Source organism: Tachyglossus aculeatus, chromosome 1, assembly GCF_015852505.1.
Source record: "Tachyglossus aculeatus isolate mTacAcu1 chromosome 1, mTacAcu1.pri, whole genome shotgun sequence".
Taxonomy (NCBI): Eukaryota; Metazoa; Chordata; class Mammalia; order Monotremata; family Tachyglossidae; genus Tachyglossus; species Tachyglossus aculeatus.
Window position 1 is genome coordinate 2,116,115 of NC_052066.1, and position 22,191 is coordinate 2,138,305.

At 46.1% G+C, this 22,191-nt stretch overlaps 1 protein-coding gene across 1 annotated transcript in view; it reads right to left on the reverse strand.

The window, feature by feature from the left end:
• Positions 1 to 22,191, reverse strand: part of ZNF148 (zinc finger protein 148) — a 165,182-nt gene that overhangs the window by 105,229 nt on the left and 37,762 nt on the right. The window contains 1 exon segment of the mRNA XM_038745873.1: positions 9,630 to 9,927. Within this exon segment, the coding sequence (XP_038601801.1) occupies positions 9,630 to 9,927 (298 nt within the window).

A 22,191-nucleotide genomic window follows, 5' to 3' on the forward strand; every position in this document is an offset into this window, starting at 1 on the left:
AAGTGAAGTGACTTGTCCAAAGTCACACAGCTGACAAGTGGCGGAGCTAGAATTAGAACCCATGACCTCTGACTCCGAATAATAATAATACTGGTATTTGTTAAGCGCTTACTATGTGCAAAGCACTGTTCTAAGCGCTGGGGAGGTTACAAGGTGATGAGGTTGTCCCACAGGGGGCTCCCAGTCTTCATCCCCATTTTCCAGATGAGGGAACTGAGGCCCAGAGAAGTGAAGCGACTTGCCCAAAGTCACACAGCTGACAATTGGCAGAGCCGGAATTTGAACCCATGACCTCAGACTCCAAAGCCCGGGCTCTTTAAGCCGCGCTGCTTCTCCGTTGTCATCGGGCTGTCCCACGTGGGGGCTCCCAGTCTCTTCAGCCCCATTTTCCAGATGAGGTCACTGAGGCCCAGAGAAGTGAAGCGACTTGCCCAAGGTCACACAGCGGACAAGTGGCGGAGCCGGGATGAGAATTATATTCACATTGATGCTACTGACGCCCGTTTACTTGTATTTGTTTTGTTTTGTTCCCTGTCTCCCCCTTCTAGCCTGTGAGCCCGCCGTCGGGTAGGGACCGTCTCTAGATGTTGCCAACTTGGACTTCCCCTAGCGCTTAGTACAGTGCTCTGCACATAGTAAGCGCTCAATAAATACGATTGATTGATTGATTATTTATTTTATTTTGTGAATATGTTTGGTTTGGTTCTCTGTCTCCCCCTTCTAGACTGTGAGCCCGCTGTCGGGTAGGGACCGTCTCTAGACGTTGCCGACTTGGACTTCCCAAGCGCTTAGTCCAGTGCTCTGCACACAGTAAGCGCTCAATAAATACAACTGAATAAATTAACATGTATATATGTTTGTGCATATTTGTTACTCTATTTATTTTATTTTGTGAATATGTTTTGTTTTGTTCCCTGTCTCCCCCTTCTAGACCGTGAGCCCGCTGTCGGGTAGGGACCGTCTCTAGACGTTGCCGACTTGGACTTCCCAAGCGCTTAGTCCAGTGCTCTGCACACAGTAAGCGCTCAATAAATACGACTGAATGAATGAATATGTACATATGTTTGTACATATTTGTTACTCTATTTATTTATTTTATTTTGTTAGTATGTTTGGTTTTGTTCTCTGTCTCCCCCTTCTAGACTGTGAGCCCGCCGTTGGGGAGGGACCGTCTCTATCTGTTGCCGACTTGGACTTCCCAAGCGCTTAGTCCAGTGCTCCGCACACAGTAAGCGCTCAATAAATACGATTGATTGATTGATTCATTCCATCGTATTTATTTATTGAGTCTTCTAGACTGTGAGCCTGCTGTTGGGTAGGAATCGTCTCTAGATGTTGCCGACTTGGACTTCCCAAGCGCTTAGTCCAGTGCTCTGCACACAGTAAGCGCTCAATAAATACGATTGAATGAATGAATATGTACATATGTTTGTACATATTTGTTACTCTATTTATTTTATTTTGTTAGTATGTTTGGTTTTGTTCTCTGTCTCCCCCTTCTAGACCGTGAGCCCGCTGTCGGGTAGGGACCGTCTCTAGACGTTGCCGACTTGGACTTCCCAAGCGCTTAGTCCAGTGCTCTGCACACAGTAAGCGCTCAATAAATACGACTGAATGAATGAATATGTACATATGTTTGTACATATTTGTTACTCTATTTATTTATTTTATTTTGTTAGTATGTTTGGTTTTGTTCTCTGTCTCCCCCTTCTAGACTGTGAGCCCGCCGTTGGGGAGGGACCGTCTCTATCTGTTGCCGACTTGGACTTCCCAAGAGCTTAGTCCAGTGCTCTGCACACAGTAAGCGCTCAATAAATACGACTGATTGATTGATTCATTCCATCGTATTTATTTATTGAGTCTTCTAGACAGCCTGCTGTTGGGTAGGAATCGTCTCTAGATGTTGCCGACTTGGACTTCCCAAGCGCTTAGTCCAGTGCTCTGCACACAGTAAGCGCTCAATAAATACGATTGAATGAATGAATATGTACATATGTTTGTACGTATTTGTTACTCTATTTATTTTATTTTGTTAGTATGTTTGGTTTTGTTCTCTGTCTCCCCCCTCTAGACTGTGAGCCCACTGTTGGGGAGGGACCGTCTCTAGACGTTGCCGACTTGGACTTCCCAAGCGCTTAGTCCAGTGCTCTGCACACAGTAAGCGCTCAATAAAGACGACTGATTGATTGATTCATTCCATCGTATTTATTTATTGAGTCTTCTAGACTGTGAGCCTGCTGTTGGGTAGGAATCGTCTCTAGATGTTGCCGACTTGGACTTCCCAAGCGCTTAGTCCAGTGCTCTGCACACAGTAAGCGCTCAATAAATACGACTGAATGAATGAATATGTACATATGTTTGTACATATTTGTTACTCTATTTATTTATTTTATTTTGTTAGTATGTTTGGTTTTGTTGTCTGTCTCCCCCCTTTTAGACCGTGAGCCCACTGTTGGGTAGGAATCGTCTCTAGATGTTGCCGACTTGGACTTCCCAAGCGCTTAGTCCAGTGCTCTGCACACAGTAAGCGCTCAATAAATACGATTGAATGAATGAATATGTACATATGTTTGTACATATTTGTTACTCTATTTATTTTATTTTGTTAGTATGTTTGGTTTTGCTCTCTGTCTTCCCCTTCTAGACTGTGAGCCCGCTGTTGGGTAGGGACCGTCTCTATATGTTGCCGACTTGGACTTCCCAAGCGCTTAGTCCAGTGCTCCGCACACAGTAAGCACTCAATAAATACGATTGAATGAATGAGTGAATGAACAGTGCTTTGCACATAGTAAGTGCTTAATATTGTTATTATCATCACCACTGGGGAAAAAACCCCAAACACACCCAAAACCCAAGAGACTGGCATTCATTCATTCATTCATTCTTCTAGACTGTGAGACCGTTGGTGGGTAGGGACCCTCTCTAGATGTTGCCAACGTGGACTTTCCAAGCACTTAGTCCAGTGCTCTGCACACAGTAAGCGCTCAATAAATACGATTGACTGATTCATTCATTCAATCGTATTTATTTATTGAGTCTTCTAGACTGTGAGCCCGCTGTGGGGTAGGGACCGTCTCTAAATGTTGCCGACTTGGACTTCCCCAGCGCTTAGTCCAGTGCTCCGCCCACAGTAGGTGCTCAATAAATACAATTGAATAAATGAATGAATGAATGTTGGGTAGGGACCGTCTCTATATGTTGCCGACTTGGATTTCCCAAGTGCTTAGTACAGTGCTCTGCACACAGTAAGCGCTCAATAAATACGATTGAATGAATGAATGAATGAACAGTGCTTTGCACATAGTAAGCGCTTAATATTGTTATTATCATTACCACTGGGGAAAAAACCCAAACACACCCAAAACCCAAGAGGCTGGCATTCATTCATTCATTCATTCTTCTAGACTGTGACCCCACTGTTGGGTAGGGACCGTCTCTAGATGTTGCCAACTTGGACTTCCCAAGCGCTTATTACAGTGCTCTGCACACCGTAAGCGCTCAATAAATACGATTGACTGATTCATTCATTCAATCGTATTTATTTATTGAGTCTTCTAGACTGTGAGCCCGCTGTGGGGTAGGGACCGTCTCTAAATGTTGCCGACTTGGACTTCCCCAGCACTTAGTCCAGTGCTCCGCCCACAGTAGGTGCTCAATAAATACAATTGAATAAATGAATGAATGAATGTTGGGTAGGGACCGTCTCTATATGTTGCCCACTTGGACTTCCCAGGCGCTTAGTCCAGTGCTCTGCACACAGTAAGCGCTCAATAAATACGATTGAATGAATGAATGAATGAACAGTGCTTTGCACATAGTAAGTGCTTAATATTGTTATTATCATTACCACTGGGGAAAAAACCCAAACACACCCAAAACCCAAGAGGCTGGCATTCATTCATTCATTCATTCATTCTTCTAGACAGTGAGCCCACTGTTGGGTAGGGACCGTCTCTATATGTTGCCAACTTGTCCTACCCAAGCGCTTAGTACAGTGCTCTGCACATAGTAAGTGCTCAATAAATAAGATTGATTGATTCATTCATTCAATCATATTTATTTATTGAGTCTTCTAGACTGTGAGCCCGCTGTGGGGTAGGGACCGTCTCTAAATGTTGCCGACTTGGACTTCCCCAGCGCTTAGTCCAGTGCTCCGCACACAGTAAGCGCTCAATAAATACGATTGAATAAATGAACGAATGACTGTCGGGTAGGGACCGTCTGTAGATGTTGCCGACTTGGACTTCCCAAGCGCATAGTCCAGTGCTCCGCACACAGTAAGCGCTCAACAAATACGACTGAATGAATGAATGAATGAATGAACAGTGCTTTGCACATAGTAAGCGCTTAATATTGTTATTATCATTACCACTGGGGAAAAAACCCAAACACACCCAAAACCCAAGAGACTGGTATTCATTCGTTCATTCATTCTTCTAGACTGTGAGCCCACTCTTCTAGACTGTGAGCCCACTGTTGGGTACGGACTGTCTCTAGATTTTGCCAACTTGTTCTTCCCAAGCGCTCAGTACAGTGCTCTGCACACAGTAAGCGCTCAATAAATACGATTGATTGATTGATTCATTCCATCGTATTTATTTATTGAGTCTTCTAGACTGTGAGCCTGCTGTTGGGTAGGAATCGCCTCTAGACGTTGCCGACTTGGACTTCCCAAGCGCTTAGTCCAGTGCTCTGCACACAGTAAGCGCTCAATAAATACAACTGAATGAATGAATATGTATATATGTTTGTACATATTTGTTACTCCATTTATTTATTTTATTTTGTTAGTATGTTTGGTTTTGTTCTCTGTCTCCCCCTTCTAGACTGTGAGCCCGCTGTTGGGTAGGAACCGTCCCTAGATGTTGCCGACTTGGACTTCCCAAGCGCTTAGTCCAGTGCTCTGCACACAGTAAGCGCTCAATAAATACGATTGAATGAATGAATATGTATATATGTTTGTACATATTTGTTACTCTATTCATTTATTTATTTTATTTTGTTAATATGTTTGGTTTTGTTCTCTGTCTCCCCCTTCTAGACTGTGAGCCCGCTGTTGGGGAGGGACCGTCCCTAGATGTTGCCGACTTGGACTTCCCAAGCGCTTAGTCCAGTGCTCTGCACACAGTAATCAATCCATCAATCAATCAATCAATCGCATTCATTGAGCGCTTACTGTGTGCAGAGCACTGTATTAAGCGCTTGGGAAGTACAAGTTGGCAACATCTAGAGACGGTCCCTACCCAACAGTGGGCTCACAGTCTAAAAGGGGGAGACAGAGAACAAAACCAAACATACTAACAAAATAAAATAAATAGAATAGATATGTACGAGTAAAATAAATAAATAACTAGAGTAATAAATCTGTACAAACATATATACACATAAGTATACATAGAGTAAGCACTCAATTCTTTCATTCAATCGTCTTTTATAATAATGGCATTTATTAAGTGCTTACTATGTGCAAAGCACTGTTCTAAGCGCTGATTTACTGAGCGCTCACCGTGTGCAGAGCACTGGACTAAGCGCTTGGGAAGTCCAAGTTGGCAACATGTAGAGATGGTCCCTACCAAACAGCGGGCTCACAGTCTAGAAGGGGGAGACAGAGAACAAAACCAAACATACTAACAAAATAAAATAAATAGAATAGATATGGAGAATAGATAGGAGAAGCAGCGCGGCTCAGTGGAAAGAGCCGGGGCTTTGGAGTCGGAGGTCATGGGTTCAAATCCCGGCTCCGCCACTTGTCAGCTCTGACTCTGGGCAACTCACTTCACTTCTCTGGGCCTCAGTTATCTCATCTGTAAAATGGGGATTAAGACTGTGAGCCCCATGTGGGACAACCTGATCACCTTGTAATCTCCCCAGCGCTTAGAACAGTGCTTTGCACATAGTAAGCGCTTAATAAATACCATTATTATTATTATTATATGGACGAGTAAAATAAATAAGTAAATAACTAGAGTAATAAATCTGTACAAACATATATACACATAAGTATACATAGAGTAAGCACTCCATTCATTCAATTGTATTTTATAATAATGGCATTTATTCAGCGCTTACTGTGTGCAAAGCACTGTTCTAAGCGCTGATTTACTGAGCGCTCACAGTGCGCAGAGCACTGGACTAAGCGCTTGGGAAGTCCAAGTTGGCATCATCATCATCATCATCATCATCAATCATACTTATTGAGTGCTTACCATGTGCAGAGCACTGTACTAAGCGCTTGGGAAGTACAAATTGGCAACATCTAGAGACAGTCCCTACCCAACAGCGGGATCACAGTCTAAAAGGGGGAGACAGACATCAAAACCAAACATACTAACAAAATAAAACAAATAGAATAGATATGGATGAGCAAAATAAATAAATAAATAACTAGAGTAATAGATATGCACAAATATATATATACACATAAGTATACATACAGTAAGTGCTCAATTCATTCATTCAATCGTATTTATTGAGCGCTTACTGTGTGCAGAGCACTGGACTAAGCGCTTGGGAAGTCCAAGTTGGCAACATCTAGAGACGGTCCCTACCCAACAGCGGGCTCGCAGTCTAGAAGGGGGAGACAGACGACAAAACCAAACATACTAACAAAATAAAATAAATAGAATAGATATGGATGAGTCAAATAAATAAGTAAATAACTAGAGTAATAGATATGTACAAACATATATACACATAAGTATACATACAGTAAGCACTCCATTCATTCAATCGTACTTTATAATAATGGCATTTATTCAGCACTTACTGTGTGCAAAGCACTGTTCTAAGCGCTGATTTATTGAGCGCTCACTGTGTGCAGAGCACTGGACTAAGCGCTTGGGAAGTCCAAGTTGGCAACATCATCATCAATCGTATTTATTGAGCGCTTACTATGTGCACAGCACTGTACTAAGCGCTTGGGAAGTACAAATTGGCAACATATAGAGACAGTCCCTACCCAACAGCGGGCTCACAGTCTAGAAGGGGGAGACAGACGACAAAACCAAACATACTAACAAAATAAAATAAATAGAATAGATATGTACGAGTAAAATAAATAACTAGAGTAATAAATCTGTACAAACATATATACACATAAGTATACATACAGTAAGCACTCCATTCATTCAATTGTACTTTATAATAATGTCATTTATTCAGCGCTTACTGTGTGCAAAGCACTGTTCTAAGCGCTGATTTATTGAGCGCTCACCGTGTGCAGAGCACTGGACTAAGCGCTTGGGAAGTCCAAGTTGGCAACATCTAGAGACGGTCCCTACCCAACAGTGGGCTCACAGTCTAAAAGGGGGAGACAGACAACAAAACCAAACATACTAACAAAATAAAACAAATAGAATAGATATGGATGAGCAAAATAAATAAATAACTAGAGTAATAGATATGTACAAATATATATATATATATATATATACACATAAGTATACATACAGTAAGTGCTCAATTCATTCATTCAATCGTATTTATTGAGCGCTTACTGTGTGCAGAGCACTGGACTAAGCGCTTGGGAAGTCCAAGTTGGCAACATCTAGAGACGGTCCCTCCCCAACAGCGGGCTCACAGTCTAGAAGGGGGAGACAGGCAACAAAACAAAACATACTAACAAAATAAAATAAATAGAATAGACACGTACGAGTAAAATGAATAAATAACTAGAGTAGTAAATCTGTACAAACATATATACACATAAGTACACATACAGTAAGCGCTCAATTCATTCATTCAATCGTCTTTTATAATAATGGCATTTATTAAGTGCTTACTGTGTGCAAAGCACTGTTCTAAGCGCTGATTTATTGAGTGCTCACTGTGTGCAGAGCACTGGACTAAGCGCTTGGGAAGTCCAAGTTGGCAACATCATCATCATCATCAATCGTATTTATTGAGCGCTTACTATGTGCACAGCACTGTACTAAGCGCTTGGGAAGTACAAATTGGCAACATATAGAGACAGTCCCTGCCCAACAGCGGGCTCACAGTCTACAAGGGGGAGACAGACGACAAAACCAAACATACTAACGAAATAAAATAAATAGAATAGATATGTACGGGTAAAATAAATAACTAGAGTAATAAATCTGTACAAACATATATACACATAAGTATACATACAGTAAGCACTCCATTCATTCAATTGTACTTTATAATAATGGCATTTATTCAGCGCTTACTGTGTGCAAAGCACTGTTCTAAGCGCTGATTTACTGAGCGCTCACCGTGTGCAGAGCACTGGACTAAGCGCTTGGGAAGTCCAAGTTGGCAACATCTAGAGACGGTCCCTACCCAACAGCGGGCTCACAGTCTAAAAGGGGGAGACAGACAACAAAACCAAACATACTAACGAAATAAAATAAATAGAATAGATATGGACGAGCAAAATAAATAAATAACTAGAGTAATAGATATGCACAAATATATATATACACATAAGTATACATACAGTAAGTGCTCAATTCATTCATTCAATCGTATTTATTGAGCGCTTACTGTGTGCAGAGCACTGGACTAAGCGCTTGGGAAGTCCAAGTTGGCAACATGTAGAGACGGTCCCTACCCGCCAGCGGGCTCCCAGTCTAAAAGGGGGAGACAGAGAACAAAACCAAACATACTAACAAAATAAAATAAATAGAATAGATATGTACGAGTAAAATAAATAAATAACTAGAGTAATAAATCTGTACAAACATATATACACACAAGTACACATACAGTAAGCACTCAATTCATTCATTCAATCGTCTTTTATAATAATGGCATTTATTCAGCGCTTACTGTGTGCAAAGCACTGTTCTAAGCGCTGATTTACTGAGCGCTCACCGTGCGCAGAGCACTGGACTAAGCGCTTGGGAAGTCCAAGTTGGCAACATCATCATCATCATCATCCTCAATCGTACTTATTGAGCGCTTACTATGTGCAGAGCACTGTACTAAGCGCTTGGGAAGTACAAATTGGCAACATCTAGAGACAGTCCCTACCCAGCAGTGGGCTCACAGTCTAGAAGGGGGAGACGGACGACAAACATACTAACAAAATAAAATAAATAGAATAGATACGCACGAGTAAAATAAATAAATAACTAGAGTAATAAATCTGTACAAACATAGATACACATAAGTATACATACAGTAAGCGCTCAATTCATTCATTCAATCGTTTCAATCAGTGCACAGCACTGTACTAAGCGCTTGGGAAGTACAAATTGGCAACATATAGAGACAGTCCCTGCCCAACAGCGGGCTCACAGTCTAGAAGGGGGAGACAGACAACAAAACCAAACATACTAACAAAATAAAATAAATAGAATAGATATGTACGAGTAAAATAAATAAATAACTAGAGTAGTAAATCTGTACAAACATATATACACATACAGTAAGCGCTCAATTCATTCATTCAATCGTCTTTTATAATAATGGCATTTATTCAGCGCTTACTGTGTGCAAAGCACTGTTCTAAGCGCTGATTTACTGAGCGCTCACCGTGCGCAGAGCACTGGACTAAGCGCCCGGGAAGTCCAAGTCGGCAAGATACGGAGGAGGGTCGGGGTTCGGACGTGGGGACCCCCCCCCCCCCCCCCCGGCGGCCCCGGTCCCCGGCGGCGGGCACTCACGGGGACGCTGCCGGCGAACTGGAGCCGGTCGGGGCCCTCGGCCTCGTCGTCGCTCTTGACCGTCTCCTCGTGTACCATGAGCTCGTCGTGGGACATCAGGTCCTGGTGGGCCGGCGGGGGCTGGGGTGGCCGCCGCCCGGGGCCCGGCCCGGCCTCGGCGGCCCCCAGCAGGGCCGGGCCCGGGGGCCGGGGTTCGGGGAGGCCGGCGGGGCCCCGGGGCGGCCCCTCTCCCAGCCCGCCGCACTTCAGGAACAGCCCCTCCAGCTTCTGGTCCATGGTCAGGTTGAAGCGGAGAGGCCTGCAACGACAAGGCCGCCGCGGGGTCATGATGAGGATGGTGATCATCATAGGTCTCATACACATACATTCCCAAGCGCTCAGTACAGTGCTCTGCACATAGTAAGCGCTCAATAAGTACGACTGATGATGATACATCTCCTCCCCCTTTTAGCCTGTGAGCCCACTGTTGGGTAGGGACTGTCTCTATATGTTGCCAATTTGTACTTCCCAAGCGCTCAGTACAGTGCTCTGCACATAGTAAGCGCTCAATAAGTACGACTGATGATGATACATCTCCTCCCCCTTTTAGCCTGTGAGCCCACTGTTGGGTAGGGGCTGTCTCTCTATGTTGCCAATTTGTACTTCCCAAGCGCTTAGTACAGTGCTCTGCACATAGTAAGCGCTCAATAAATACGATTGATGATGATGATGACATACATACATACATATATATGTATATACCTGTATATATGTATACACCTGCATATAATAATAATGGCATTTATTAAGCGCTGACTACGTGCAGAGCACTGTTCTAAGCGCTGGGGAGGTGACAAGGTGATCAGGTTGTCCCATGGGAGGCTCACAGTCTTCATCCCCATTTGACAGATGAGGGAACTGAGGCCCAGAGGAGCCAAGTGACCTGCCCAAAGTCACACAGCTGACAACTGGCGGAGCAGGGATTTGAACCCATGACCCCTGACTCCAAAGTCCGGGCTTTTGTCACTGAGCCATGCTGCTTCTCTATATATGTATATATGCATGTGTGTGTGTGTATATATACATATATATACACATATATGTATATATATACATATACATATGTATATATGTATGTACCTGTATATATGTATATACCTGTATATATGTACATATGTTGTACATATTTATTTCTCTATTTATTTATTTATTTTACTGTACATATCTATTCTATTTATTTTATTTTGTTGGTATGTTTGGTTTTGTTCTCTGTCTCCCCCTTTTAGACTGTGAGCCCACTGTTGGGTCAGGACCGTCTCTATATGTTGCCAACTTGGACTTCCCAAGCGCTTAGTACAGTGCTCTGCACACAGTAAGCACTCAATAAATACGATTGATGATGATGATGATCTCCCTACTGAGAGCTCACCTCCTCCAGGAGGACTTCCCAGACTGAGGCCCTTCCTTCCTCTCCCCCTCGTCCCCCTCTCCATCCCCCCAATCTTACCTCCTTCCCTTCCCCACAGCATTTGGTTATATGGATAGATGTTTGTACAGATTTATTTCTCTATTTATTTACTTATTTTACTGTACATACCTATTCTATTTATTTTATTTTCTTGGTATGTTTGGTTTTGTTGTCTGTCTCCCCCTTTTAGACTGTGAGCCCACTGTTGGGTAGGGACCGTCTCTAGATGTTGCCAACTTGTACTTCCCAAGCGCTTAGTACAGTGCTCTGCACACAGTGAGCGCTCAATAAACACAATTGATGATGATGATGATCATGGCGTTTAAAGCACTGTTCTAAGCGCTGGGGGTACAGGGAAGCAGCGTGGCTCAGTGGAAAGTCAGGGACTATCTCTATATGTTGCCAACTTGTACTTCCCAAGCGCTTAGTCCAGTGCTCTGCACACAGTAAGCGCTCGATAAATACGATTGATTGATTGGAAAGAGCCCGGGCTTTGGAGTCAGAGGTCGTGGGTTCAAATCCCGGCTCTGCCAATTGTCAGCTGGGTGACTTGGGGCAAGTCACTTCACTTCTCTGGGCCTCAGTGACCTCATCTGGAAAATGGGGATTAAAACTGTGAGCCCCCCGTGGGACAACCTGATTGCCCTGTAACCTCCCCAGTGCTTAGAACAGTGCTTTGCACATAGTAAGTGCTTAATAAATGCCATTATTATTAGTATAACATGAGCCCACGGGGGGCTCACAGTCAATCCCCATGGACGGGTCAATCAATCAATCGTATTTATTGAGCGCTTACTATGTGCAGAGCACTGTACTGAGCGCTTGGGAAGTACAAGTTGGCAACATAGAGAGACGGTCCCTACCCAACAGCGGGCTCACAGTCTAGAAGACTCAATAAATAAATACTATTGAATGAATCAACCAATCGTATTTATTGAGCACTTACTGTGTGCGGAGCACTGTACTAAGTGCTTGGGAAGTCCAAGTTGGCAACATCTAGAGACGGTCCCTACCCAACGGCGGGCTCACAGTCTAGAAGACTCAATAAATAAATACGATTGAATGAATCAACCAATCAATCGTATTTATTGAGCGCTTACTGTGTGCAGAGCACTGTACTGAGCACTTGGGAGGTACAAGTTGGTAACATATAGAGACGGTCCCTACCCAACAGCGGGCTCACAGTCTAGAAGACTCAATAAATACGATTGAATGAATCAACCAATCGCATTTACTGAGCGCTTACTGTGTGCGGAGCACTGTACTAAGTGCTTGGGAAGTCCAAGTTGGCAACATCTAGAGACGGTCCCTACCCAACGGCAGGCTCACAGTCTAGAAGACTCAATAAATAAATACGATTGAATGAATCAACCAATCAATCGTATTTATTGAGCGCTTACTGTGTGCAGAGCACTGTACTGAGCACTTGGGAGGTACAAGTTGGTAACATATAGAGACGGTCCCTACCCAACAGCGGGCTCACAGTCTAGAAGACTCAATAAATACGATTGAATGAATCAACCAATCGCATTTACTGAGCGCTTACTGTGTGCGGAGCACTGTACTAAGCGCTTGGGAAGTCCAAGTTGGCAACATCTAGAGACGGTCCCTACCCAACGGCGGGCTCACAGTCTAGAAGACTCAATAAATAAATACGATTGAATGAATCAACCAATCAATCGTATTTATTGAGCGCTTACTGTGTGCAGAGCACTGTACTGAGCACTTGGGAGGTACAAGTTGGTAACATATAGAGACGGTCCCTACCCAACAGCGGGCTCACAGTCTGGAAGACTCAATAAATACGATTGAATGAATCAACCAATCGTATTTATTGAGCGCTTACTGTGTTCAGAGCACTGTACTGAGCGCTTGGGAAGTACAAGTTGGCAACATATAGAGACGGTCCCTACCCAAAAGGTCAGTGTCCGGCCCGCCCCCGCCGGACCCCTCCTCCGTCTCCATCTCCCGCCACCCCCAAAGAACAGACCTCAAGAAAAACCGGCCCGAGCCCACCCTGCTCGGGACTGGGGTGGGGAGAGGCAGGAGGCTGATGAAGTAATCAGTCATTCATTCATTCAATGGTATTTATTGAGCGCTTACTGTGTGCAGAGCACTGGACTAAGCGCTTGGGAAGTCCAAGTTGGCAACATCTAGAGACAGAACCTACCCAACAGCGGGCTCACAGTCTAGAAGAAGAAATGGAGGCAGTCCTTCGAGCCGGAATCGAACCGGCGACCTAAGTAATCGGTAACAAATGCCATCATGATAATAATAATAATAATAATAATAATAATAATAATAATAATGGCATTTGTTAAGCACTTACTATTTCTTTTAATGGCATTTATTAAGTGTTTACTACGTGCAAAGCACTGTTCTAAGCGCTGGGGGGGTTACAAGGTCGCGCACAGTCTTCATCCCCATTTGATTCATTCATTCATTCAATCATATTTATTGAGCGCTTACTGTGTGCAAAGCGCTGGACTAAGCGCTTTGGGAAGTCCAAGTTGGGAACATCTAGAGACAGTCCCTACCCAACAGCGGGCTCACGGTCTAAAAGAAAAAATGGAGGCAGTCCTTCGAGCCGGAATCGAACTGGCGACCTAAGTAATCGGTAACAAATGCCATCATGATGATGATAATAATAATAATAATAATAATAATAATAATAATAATAGCATTTGTTAAGCGCTTACTATTTCTTTTAATGGCATTTATTAAGTGCTTGCTACATGCAAAGCACTGTTCTAAGCGCTGGGGAGGTTACAAGGTGATCGGGTTGCTCACAGTCTTCATCCCCATTTGATTCATTCATTCATTCATTCATTCAATCGTATTTATTGAGCGCTTACTGGGTGCAGAGCACTGTACTAAGCGCTTGGGAAGTCCAAGTTGGGAACATCTAGAGACGGTCCCTACCCAACAGCGGGCTCACAGTCTAGAAGAAGAAATGGAGGCAGTCCTTCGAGTCAGAATCGAACCAGCGACCTAAGTAATTGGTAACAAATGCCATCATGATGATGATGATAATAATAATAATAATAATGATGGCATTTGTTAAGCGCTTACTATTTCTTTTAATGGCATTTATTGAGTGCTTACAACGTGCAAAGCACTGTTCTAAGCGCTGGGGAGGTTACAAGGTGATCGGGTTGCTCACAGTCTTCATCCCCATTTTATTCATTCAGTCATTCATTCATTCATTCAATCACATTTATGGAGCGCTTACTGTGTGCAGAGCACTGTACTGAGCGCTTGGGAAGTCCAAGTTGGGAACATCTAGAGACGGGCCCTACCCAACAGCGGGCTCACGGTCTAGAAGAAGAAATGGAGGCAGTCCTTCGAGCCGGAATCGAACCGGCGACCTAAGTAATCGGTAACAAATACCATCATGCTGCTTCTCCTAGAAGGAGATCTCCTTTCTCTCAGAATCTCCCCCCTCCAGTTCCCTCATCTGTAAAATGGGGATGAAGACCGTTAGCCCCACATGGGACAACCTGATCACCTTGTATCCTCCCCCAGCGCTTAGAACAGTGCTTGGCACATAGTAAGCGCTTAATAAATGCCATCATTATTATCATTATTATTATTCTCTGTGCGTCAGTTCCCTCATCTGTAAAATGGGGATGAAGACTGCGAGCCCCACATGGGACAACCTGATCATCTTGTATACCCCGCAGCACTTAGAACAGTGCTTTGCACATAGTAAGCGCTAAACAAATACCATTATTATTATTACTATAATTATTATTATTATTATTAAACAGTCACATTCCCTGCCCACAGGGGCTTACAGTCTACGGCTGGGAGACAGACATCAATAATTATTATTACCATTATTACTCTCTGTGCGTCAGTTCCCTCATCTGTAAAGTGGGGATTAAGCCTGTGAGCCCGACATGGGACAGCTTCATCATCTTGTATCCCGCACAGTGCTTAGAACAGTGCTTTACACACAGTAATCACTTAATAAATGCCATCATTATTACCATTATTAATATTCTCTGTGCGTCAGTTCCCTCATCTGTAAAATGGGGATGAAGACTGCAAGCCCCACATGGGACAACCTGATCACCTTGTATCCACCCCCCAGCGCTTAGAACAGCGCTTTGCACATAGTAAGCGCTAAACAAATACCATTATTATTATTATTATTATTATTATTATTATTATTATATGGTCACATTCCCTGCCCACAAGGGGCTTACAGTCTACGGCTGGGAGACAGACGTCAATAATTATTATTATCATTATTATTCTCTGTGCGTCAGTTCCCTCATCTGTAAAATGGGGATTAAAACTGTGAGCCCCCACATGGGACAACCTGATCACCTTGTATCCCCCCCCCGCGCTTAGAACAGTGCTTTGCACATAGTAAGCGCTACACAAATACCCTTATTATTATCATTATTATTATTACTAAACGGTCACATTCCCTGCCCACAAGGGGCTTACAGTCTACAGCTGGAGAAAGACATCAATAATAATTATTATTATTATTCTCTGTGCGTCAGTTCCCTCATCTGTAAAATGGGGATTAAGACTGTGAGCCCGACATGGGACAACTTGATCATCTTGTATCCCCCCCAGTGCTCAGAACAGCGCTTTACACATAGTAAGCGCTTAATAAATGCCATCATTATTATCATTATTATTATTCTCTGTGCATCAGTTACATCATCTGTAAAATGGGGATTAAGCCTGCGAGCCCCACATGGGACAACCTGATCACCTTGTATCCCCCGCAGCGCTTAGAACAGTGCTTCGGACATAGTAAGCTCTAAACAAATACCATTATTATTATTATTATGATTAAACGGTCACATTCCCTGCCCACAAGGGGCTTACAGTCTATGGCTGGGAGACAGACGTCAATAATTATTATCATTATTATTATTCTCTGTGCATCAGTTCCCTCATCTGTAAAATGGGGATGAAGACTGTGAGCCCCACATGGGACAACCTGATCATCTTGTATCCCTCGCAGCGCTTAGAACAGCGCTCGGCACATAGTAAGCGCTAAACAAATACCATTATTATTATTAAACGGTCACATTCCCTGCCCACAAGGGGCTTACAGTCTACGGCGGGGAGACAGACATCAATAATTATTATCATTATTATTATTCTCTGTGTGTCAGTTCCCTCATCTGTAAAACGGGGATGAAGACTGTGAGCCCCACATGGGACAACCTGATCACCTTGTATCCGCCCCCAGCGCTTAGAACAGCACTTTGCACATAGTAAGTGCTTAATAAATGCCATCATTATTACCATTATTATTATTCTCTGTGCGTCAGTTACCTCATCTGTAAAATGGGGATGAAGACTGTGAGCCCCACATGGGACAACCTGATCACCTTGTATCCCCCGCAGTGCTTAGAACAGTGCTTTGCACATAGTAAGCGCTAAACAAATACCATTACTATTATTATTATTAATAAACGGCCACATTCCCTGCCCACCAGGGGCTTACAGTCTATGGCTGGGAAACAGACATCAATAATTATTATCATTATTATTATTCTCTGTGCATCAGTTCCCTCATCTGTAAAATGGGGATTAAGACTGCGAGCCCCATATGTGGGACAACCTGATCACCTTGTATTCTTCCCAGTGCTTAGAACAGCGCTTTGCACATAGTAAGCGCTTAATAAGTGCCATCATTATTATTATTATTCTCTGGGACTCAGTTACCTCACCTGTAAAATGGGGATGAAGACTGTGAGCCCCACATGGGACAACCTGATCACCTTGTATCCCCCACAGCACTTAGAACAGTGCTTTGCACATAGTAAGCGCTAAACAAATACCATTATTATTATTAATAAACGGTCACATTCCCTGCCCACAAGGGGCTTACAGTCTATGGCGGGGAGACAGACATCAACACCACTACTGTGCTCTCCCAAGCACCTAGTACAGTGCTCCGTGCTCAATAAACAAGACGGACTGAATTGCTCAGGACCCGGAGCCTTGGATATATGTTTGTACATGTTTATTACTCTATTTATTTATTTTACTTGTACGTCTCTATTCTATTTATTTTATTTTGTTAGTATGTTTGGTTTTGTTCTCTGTCTTCCCCCCTTTTAGACTGTGAGCCCACTCTTGGGTAGGGACTGTCTCTAGATGTTGCCAACTTGGACTTCCCAAGCGCTTAGTCCAGTGCTCTGCACGCAGTAAGCGCTCAATAAATACGATTGATTGATTGATTGATTGATCAGGTTCCGGCCCGCTGGGGTGGGAACGGGGAAATGAAACCCCGCCGCCTCCGGGGAGAGAAACTGGAAGCCTCTCCGGCCCCAGGAGCCCCGCTGACCGGCGGGTGACCGCTGCACGCCCCGGACGGACGGATGGACGGACGGACGCTCCGCCACCCCCCCCAAGCCCGGGTCACTGACTAAATTCATTCATCCAGTCGTATTTATTGAGCGCTTACTGTGTGCAGAGCACTGGCTGAAGGTGAGAGTGGGGGGAGTTCGAGGGGGACGGTGGGCCTCGCTCTAGGCCCCTTGAGGGGTGGTGGGGTGAGGGCAGCATCTCACAGCCTCCGACCCGCTGGTTGCCTTGGATCTACCGCTGACTGATCATTCCTCACCCTTTAATAATGTTTGTACATATTTATTACTCTATTTATTTATTTATTTTACTTGTACATCTCTATCCTATTTATTTTATTTTGTTAGTATGTTTGGTTTTGTTCTCTGTCTCTCCCTTTTAGACTGTGAGCCCACTGTTGGGTAGGGACTGTCTCTGTGTGTTGCCAACTTGGACCTCCCAAGCGCTTAGTACAGTGCTCTGCACACAGTAAGTGCTCAATAAATACAATTGATGATGATGATGATGATCTTCCCCCAGTGAGCCGGCACGGACCCCCTAACACCACTGACCCTCCTCTCTCCATCCCTGACTCTCCCCAGTGACCTGTTACTGACCATCCAATGCCCCCGACTCTCCCCTGTCCATCCCTGACTCTCCCCAGTGATCCAGCACGGAGCATCCGACACCCCTGACTCTCCCCCAGTAAGCCAGCACGGACCACCCCTGACTCTTCCCAGTGACCCACCACGGACCATCCCACCCCCCTGAGTCTCCCCTGTCCATCCCTGACTTTCTCCAGTAATTCAGCACGGACCATCCCACCCCTGACACTCCCCTGTCCGCTCCTGACTCTCCCCAGTGATCCAGCACGGACCATCCCACCCCCCTGCCTCTCCCCTGTCCATCCCTGACTTTCCCCAGTAATTCAGCACGGACCATCCCACCCCCGACACTCCCCTGTCCACCCCTGACTCTCCCCAATGAGCCAGCACGGACCATCCCACCCCCCTGAGTCTCCCCCTGTCCATCCCTGACTTTCCTCCAGTAATTCAGCACAGACCATCCCACCCCCGACACTCCCCCTGTCCACCCCTGACTCTCCCCAGTGAGCCAGCACGGACCATCCCACCCCCCTGAGTCTCCCCTGTCCATCCCTGACTTTCTCCAGTAATTCAGCACGGACCATCCCACCCCCGACACTCCCCTGTCCACCCCTGACTCTCCCCAATGAGCCAGCACGGACCATCCCACCCCCCTGAGTCTCCCCTGTCCATCCCTGACTTTCTCCAGTAATTCAGCACGGACCATCCCACCCCTGACACTCCCCTGTCCACCCCTGACTCTCCCCAATGAGCCAGCACGGACCATCCCACCCCCCTGAGTCTCCCCTGTCCATCCCTGACTTTCCCCAGTAATTCAGCACGGACCATCCCAGCCCTGACACTCCCCTGTCCACCCCTGACTCTCCCCAGTGCCCCAGCACGGACCATCCCACCCTCCTGAGTCTCCCTGTCCATCCCTGACTTTCCCCAGTAATTCAGCACGGACCATCCCACCCGACACTCCCCTGTCCACCCCCCTGAGTCTCCCCTGTCCATCCCTGACTTTCCCCAGTAATCCAGCACGGACCATCCCAGCCCTGACACTCCCCTGTCCACCCCTGACTCTCCCCAGTGAGCCGGCACGGACCATCCCACCCCCGAGCCTCCCCTGTCCATCCCTGACTTTTCCCAGTAATTCAGGACGGACCATTCCACCCCTGACACTCCCCTGTCCACCCCTGACTCTTCCCAGTGAGCCAGCACAGACCATCCCACCCCCCTGAGTCTCCCCTGTCCATCCCTGACTTTCCCCAGTAATTCAGCACGGACCATCCCACCCCTGACACTCCCCTGTCCACCCCTGACTCTCCCAAGTGGGCCAGCACGGACCACCCAACCCCCCTGACTCTCCCCCGTCCATCCCTGACTTTCCCCAGTAATCCAGGACTGACCATCCCACTCCCGACACTCCCCTGTCCACCCCTGGCTCTCCCCCAGTGACGCAGCACGGACCATCCCGCCCCCGATTCTCCCCGTCCCCCCCTGACTCTCCCCAGTGAGCCAGCACGGCCCAGCCCACCCCCCTGACTCTCCCTTCTCCATCCCTGACTAACCCGCAGTGAGCCAGCACGGACCATCCCACTCCCCTGGCTCTCCCATCTCCATCCCTGACTCTCCCCACTGACCCAACATGTTCCATCCACCACCCGTGACTCTGGCCCAGTAAGCCAGCACGGACCATCCCTGACTCTCCCCCACTGACCCAGGACAGACCATCCCACCCCCCTGGGTCTCCTCTGTCCACCCCTGACTCTCCCCAGTGAGCCAGCACGGACCATCCCACCCCCCCTGACTCTCCCCCTGTCCATCCCTGGCTTTCCCCAGTAATCCAGGACTGACCATCCCACCCCCGACACTCCCCTGTCCACCCCTGGCTCTCCCCAGTGAGCCAGCACAGACCATCCCACCCCCCTGCCTCTCCCCTGTCCATCCCTGACTTTCCCCAGTAATCCAGGACTGATCATCCCACCCCTGACACTCCCCTGTCCACCCCTGACTCTCCCCCAGTGTCCCAGCACAGACCATCCCACCCCCGACCCTCCCCTGTCCACCCCTGACTCTCCCCAGTGATCCAGCACAGACCATCCCACCCCCCTGCCTCTCCCCTGTCCATCCCCTGACTTTTCCCAGTAAATCAGCACGGACCATCCCACCCCCGACACTCTCCTGTCCACCCCTGACTCTCCCCAGTGAGCCAGCATGGACCATCCCACTCCCTGATTCTCCCCCTGTCCACTCCAGACTCTCCCCAGTGAGCCAGCACGGACCATCCCACCCCCCGATTTTCCCCCTGTCCAATCCTGACCCTCCCCAGTGAGCCAGCACAGACCATCCCACCCCCCTGACTCTTCCCCGTCCACCACTGACTTTCCCCAGTAATCCAGGACTGACATCCCACCGCTGACACTCCCCCATCTACCCGTGACTCTCCCCCAGTGACCCAGCACAGACCATCCCGCCCCCGATTCTCCCCTGTCCACCCCTGACTCTCCCCAGTGATCCAGCACGGGCCATCCCCCCCCCCAACTCTCCCCTGTCCACCCCCGCCTCTCCCCAGTGAGCCAGCACAGACCACCCCACCCCTCCCCAGTGATCCAGCACAGACCATCCCACCCCCCTGACTCTCCCCTGTCCATCCCTGACTCTCCCCAGTAATCCATGGCTGATCCTCCCACCCTCAACACTCCCCTGTCCACCCCTGACTTTCCCCTAGTGACCCAGGACGGACCATCCCACCCCCCCTGATTCTCCCCGTCCACCTGACTCTCCCCAGTGAGCCAACATGTTCCATCCACCATCCCTGAATCTCTTCTGTCCATCCCTGACTTTCCCCAGTAATTCAGGACGGACCATTCCACCCCTGACACTCCCCTGTCCACCCCTGACTCTTCCCAGTGAGCCAGCACGGACCATCCCACCCCCCTCACTATTCCCTGTCCATCCCTGACTTTCCCCAGTAATCCAGGACTGACCATCCCACCCCCGACACTCCCCCTGTCCACCCCTGACTCTTCCCAGTGAGCCAGTACGGACCATCCCACCCCCCCTCACTATTCCCTGTCCATCCCTGACTTTCCCCCAGTAATCCAGGACCTGACCATCCCACCCCCGACACTCCCCTGTCCACCCCTGACTCTCCCCAGTGAGCCAGCATGGACCCTCCCACCCCCCTCACTCTTCCCTTTCCATCCCTGACTTTTCCCAGTAATCCCAGACTCGCCATCCCACCCTCGACATTCCCCCTGTCCACCCCTGACTCCTCCCCCCAGTGACGCAGCACGGACCATCCCGCCCCCAATTCTCCCCGTCCACCCCTGTCCCACCCCCAGTGCCCCAGAACGGACCATCCCACCCCCCTGACTCTCCCCGTCCGTCCCTGACTTCCCCCAGCATTCATTTAATTCGTATTTATTGAGCGCTGACTGTGTGCAGGGCACTGTACTAAGCGCTTGGGAAGTACAAGTTGGCAATCCCAGTAATCCAGGACTGACCAGACAGCCGTCCAACCGCCAGGCTGGCCACAGCTACACTATTCAGTCAGCCTCCTCGCCGGTCTCCCGGCCTCCAGCCTCTGCCCCTTTCATTCACACCTTTATTTATGCAATCACACTAATTAATGGCAACAATAATAATAATAATAATAATGTATAATCATAAAATAATGATATAATCTTAATAATAGTAGTATTTGTTATTAGTATTAGAATTCATAATAATAATCATGTATAATCATAAAATAATAACATAATCTTAATAATAGTAGTATTTGTTATTAGTATTAGGATTCATAATAATAATCATGTATAATCATAAAATAATAACATAATCTTAATAATAGTAGCATTTGTTATTAGTATTGGGTATTCATAATAATAATCATGTATAATCATAAAATAATAACATAATCTTAATAATAGTAGTATTTGTTATGAGTATTAGGATTCATAATAATAATCATGTATAATCATAAAATAATAACATAATCTTAATAAGAGTAGTATTTGTTATTAGTATTGGGTATTCATAATAATAATAATCTATAATCATACAATAATAATAAAATATTAATAATAGTAGTGTTTGTTATTAGTATTAGATATTCATAATGAAAATGATGTATAGTCATAAAATAATAATATAATCTTAATAACAGTAGTATTTGTTATTAGTATTAGATATTTATAAT